The 4,630-nt window shown below is 40.9% G+C and overlaps 1 protein-coding gene across 1 annotated transcript; it reads left to right on the top strand.

The window, feature by feature from the left end:
- Positions 1-3,236: 3,236 nt before the first annotated feature.
- On the top strand, positions 3,237-4,223 carry LOC102524056 (proteasome activator complex subunit 3-like). Its single transcript, XM_032470843.1, is given in 2 exon segments — positions 3,237-3,763; positions 3,766-4,223. Coding segments are annotated over 2 exon segments (825 nt in total). The 5' UTR covers positions 3,237-3,396.
- Positions 4,224-4,630: the final 407 nt, after the last annotated feature.

Below are 4,630 nucleotides of genomic sequence, written 5' to 3'. Positions count from 1 at the left end.
CTGCCACTAAGCTACACCCTCCCCCATATGTATTTTGGCTATTAACCCTATATCAGATACACGGATTTTAAATATTTGTCTTTCATTTTGCAGCTTGCCTTTTCACTCTGCTGCTCTTTTTCCTTACTTTTTAGTTTGATACAATTCCAGCGATCTATTTTTGCTTTGGCTGCTTTTGACTTTTGGTGTCACGTTAAAAAAAAAATCATTGCCCAGACCCATGTCAAGAAATTTTCCCCTTTGTTTTCTTCAAGCAGTTTTATGGTTTCAGGTGTTAGGTGTAAGTCCTTTAATACATTTTAAATTTATTTTCATATATGGTGTGAGGTAAGGCTACAATTTCATCCTTCTGCACGGAGATGCCCAGTTTTCCCAATACTGCTTATTGAAGAGACAGTCCTTTCCCCATTGTGTGTTCTTATTACTGTCACTGAGGATGAGTTGACTGCAGATGCATGGATCTGGTTAAGGCGTCTCTATCCCATTCCATTGGTCTACATGTCTGTTTCCATGCTAGTTTCCCATTGTTTTGATTACTGTAACTTTGTCTTATATTTTAAAATTAGAAAATGTAATGCCTTCAGTTTTGTTCTTTTTGATTAAGCTTAATTTGGTTATTTGGGCCTTTTGGGTTTCCATATGTATTTTAGGATTTTTCCCCCTATTTCTGTTAAAAAAAAGCCATTGGGATTTTGGTTGAGACTGAATTTAATCTGTAGATCATTTCGGGTAATACGGACATTTTTACAGTATTAACTCTCCCAATTCATGAATACAGGATGTTTTCCCATTTACCTGTGTCTTCTTTAATTTCCTTCATTAATGTTTAATACTTTACAGTGTACAAGTTTTTTACCCATTTGATTAAGTTTATTCTTAAGTATTTTATTATTTTTGTTGCTATTGTAAATTGTATTGTTTCTTAATTTTCTTTTTGGAGAGTTTATTGTTTGTGTGTAGAAATAGTGCTGATTTGCATATATTGATTTGCATGTTGTGACTTCACTGAATTTACTAGTTCTAATGGTTGCTGTTGTTGAGTCTGTAGGGTTTTCTACATGTATAATCATGTCATCTGTAAACAGAGATAAATTTACAAGGACTTTAAAATAACTGATCTATTTAAGACATAATGAAGAGAAGAAGTGGATGGTTTATCAGAGAGTTACAATCTATATAGGAGCAAATGAGCATTCCAGAACTGAAAAATACAGTATCTGAAATTATGACAGACAGGTGAGCAAAAGAGCAGATTGAACAAGATGGTTGAACCAGAAGGCAAATCAGTAGAAAATACCTAAAATGGATAAAAGAGAAAATAAGAATGGAGAAAAATAAAATCATGAGACACTCAAGACAGGCTCAAAATTTCTAAGATCTGTGTAATTTGGAGTCTCAACAGGAGAGAAGAAAAACAAGAAAGCAGAAGCAAAATTCAAAGTATTTAAAGAGATACTGGCCAAGAATTTTCTAGAACTGATTAAAAAAACTTTAACTGTAGAGATTTTTTGTGAGTCTTAAGTAAGTTTACTTCGTAGTAAAATTATTAAAAATTAGAAACAAAGAGAAAATCTTAAATGCAGCTAGAAAATTGTCAGAACATGGAAACAGGCTTTGCATTTCTCATTACTTCATCAAACCGTTTAAAATATAATTATAAATGGAGCTGCCACACTGAAGAACACTCAACATTTTATTTGAAAGTTGTAAATCTATACCTTCAAGAAACTTTCTTCCTAATGAGTAAGATTTTTTTAAAATTCAATTTTGAGTTTATTTTACTCTTATGAACATGGTTCTGAATGCAGGGTCTACAGCAAAAAGGGTCCCTTTGAACAAGAAGGTAAAATCATAAAGCAAAGACGTTGTCAGATGGGAAAATCGTAAATACGAACCTCCAAATGGAAATGTTCAGCAGGAAAAGAAATATTGCAAACCCAGAAGCAGAGGTAGAAACTGGACTCCAGGTGAACTGGAGAGCTGGAACCATACAACACTTTATTCCTCTGATTTATTGTGCCAGGCGTTGCTATGATTTAAGCATTTAAAATTCTCACTGAAAAAAATATATCTCCTGCAATTGAGTTATTTATGGATGTGAATACACTTCCAAGGAAAAGTGGAGTGTATGGCAGGAAAGGGTGTGACGTGATTGCTTGCCTTTGGGGGTTTATGCAAATACAAACATCCCAAAGTTCTAATCTCTTTTGTCCACACCCAGGTTCAACGGCACCTCCTTTTACTGCTTTTAAAATCTGGCATCAACATTAAAAAAAAAAAACAACTTTGCTGCGTTAAAATTGTTTCAGAAAGATAGGATTTGCCACAAATCAAATGAAATCACTTTTATGAGTCTTATACGTCCTCACCAAGCCAGTCTGATATCCATTTTTAGAAAATCCATAGAAATAGGCCAATTTAGCTAAAATAACGTAAGAACTAAAGGTTTTGTGGTCACATTCTGGGCCTCCTGATAAAAAACTAACCAAAAGGAACGAATACCCTTTGTTACTCCTCTTCAATCACCGAAGACAGAACATTTTACAAACCTTCCTTGGTCTTGCCAGCTCCCCCGATAACGTTCTAATTCCTTTCCAGCTCATTTTCTCTGACCCTGGCTGCATATGCGAGATTCAGTGAGATTAACACAATGTGCAGATTAAGCGGGGGTTTGGATTCTGCGCAGCTAAGCCTGCAGTTTGTGGTAACAGAAACACTGAATTTAAAGGCAATGTACAGAATCAATAAAAATATCTATAATGGATGCCAAATAGCATGTCTTCTTATATGTGATCTTTGAAAAGTAATAATAATCATCACATCATTTAATTATGAAGATGTAATTTTTGTGTCCATGGTAACCCGATATAGCAGAAAGAATACAGAATCAACAGAAGCTCAAAATTCAGTTCATTTATTCCTGGGTACGTTGTCTTTGGAAAGATATTCAAACCTTCCAAGTATTAATTTCTTTATAAATGGAAAATCGTGACTATGAACCTCCAAGTGGAAACATTCAGCATAAACAGCAGTATGATGCAAACCCAGAAGTGGAGGTAGGAGCTGGGACTCCGGTTGATTGGAGAGTGGGAACTATACACTTTATTCCTCTGATTTATTGTGCAAGGCATCGCTATGGTTTAAGCATGTAGAATTCTCAAAAGGGTCCGGGCGTGAGCAGTGAGCCTGGGAGGGCGAGCGGGCAGCGGGCAGCGGGCAGCGGGCAGCGGGCAGGTACAGGTGGTACCCAGGGAGGGAGCGAGCAGCGAGTGAGCCGGCGAGGGCGGCCGCAGCCCCAGGGCAGCCGGGACTCTGCCCTCCCTTCTGACCCCCTTCCCGGGGCCCACAGCGCCTCCGGTCCCCAGCGGAGCTGACACGGCCCGGCCCGGCCCGGCCATGGCCTCGTTGCTGAAGGTAGATCAGCAAGTGAAGCTCAAGGTTGATTCTTTCAGGGAGTGGATCACAAGTGAGGCAGACGACTTGGTGGCAAGTTTTTTCCCAAAGAAATTGTTACAGCTTGATAGTTTTTTGAAGGAACCAATCCTAAACATCCATGACCTAACTCAGACCCACTCAGACACGAATCTCCCAGTCCCTGACCCCATTCTTCTCGCCAACAGCCATGTTGGACTGGACGGTCCCACTTACAAGATGCGGAGGTTGGAGGAAGGTGAAGAGGGCTTCCAAGGAACTGAGGGGTTTGTGATGCCCAATGGGATGCTGAAAAGCAACGAGCAGCTGGTGGACAACATTGAGAAAGCGAAGCTGAGATCCGGCTGCTGGCTGAGATGTGCAACACGGTCAAAATGTGGGTACCGCTCCTGACCCCTGGGATAGAAGATGGGAACAACTTTGGGGTGTCCGTTCAGGAGGAGACATTTGCAGAACTAAGAACTGTTGAGAGCGAAGCTGCATCTTATCCGGACCAGGTTTCTAGATATTATATTACAAGAGCCAAACTGGTTTCTAAAACAGCTAAATATCCCCATGTGGAGGACTGTCGCCGCACAGTGACAGAGATTGACAAGAAAGAATCGGTCAGCCTTCGGCTCATCATATCAGAGCTAAGGAATCAATACGTCACTCTACAGGACATGATCCTGGAAAATATTGAGAAGATAAAACGGCCCGGGAGCAGCACTGCAGAGACACTGGCTCAAGACCGACATTGCCTTGGTTTGTTCCATGACTGTCATGATGGGGAAACTGGCTGGAAATGGTAATCACCCGTCTGTTTGTAGTTAGAGTCAATGAATCTCTCATGTAGTTCTGTGACGTGTTTGCCTCTTTTTTCGGGCCTCAGGAACTTCTCCGTTTCCTCTCCTAACACCCCACACCCCACCTGCCCTAGTTTCTGGAGAACTCCGGTTTGTGTGCGCAGGATGCTGGCACAAGAATACTTGTGTTTTCTCGCCCGCCTCCCTCCTGCGTCTTCGGCTTTGTGTTTTCTTCCTTTTGATGATTAGCTGGTTGGAAGCTGAGGGACCTGGAGCGAAAGTGCTAGACGTTTTGTAGGAACTGGAGTGGGGTTGGGGGGGGGATCGGCTCCTCTCTTCTTCATGAAAGTTTAGCGTCTCTCACACTGTGGGACATTGGATCCTCCCTGCCACAGTTGCCCTGGCGGTCACTT

The sequence above is a fragment of the Camelus ferus genome, chromosome 31 (genome assembly GCF_009834535.1).
Source record: "Camelus ferus isolate YT-003-E chromosome 31, BCGSAC_Cfer_1.0, whole genome shotgun sequence".
Lineage (NCBI taxonomy): Eukaryota > Metazoa > Chordata > Mammalia > Artiodactyla > Camelidae > Camelus > Camelus ferus.
The sequence above is the reverse complement of the archived record's forward strand: the minus strand, read 5'-3'. Positions and strand labels throughout refer to the sequence as shown.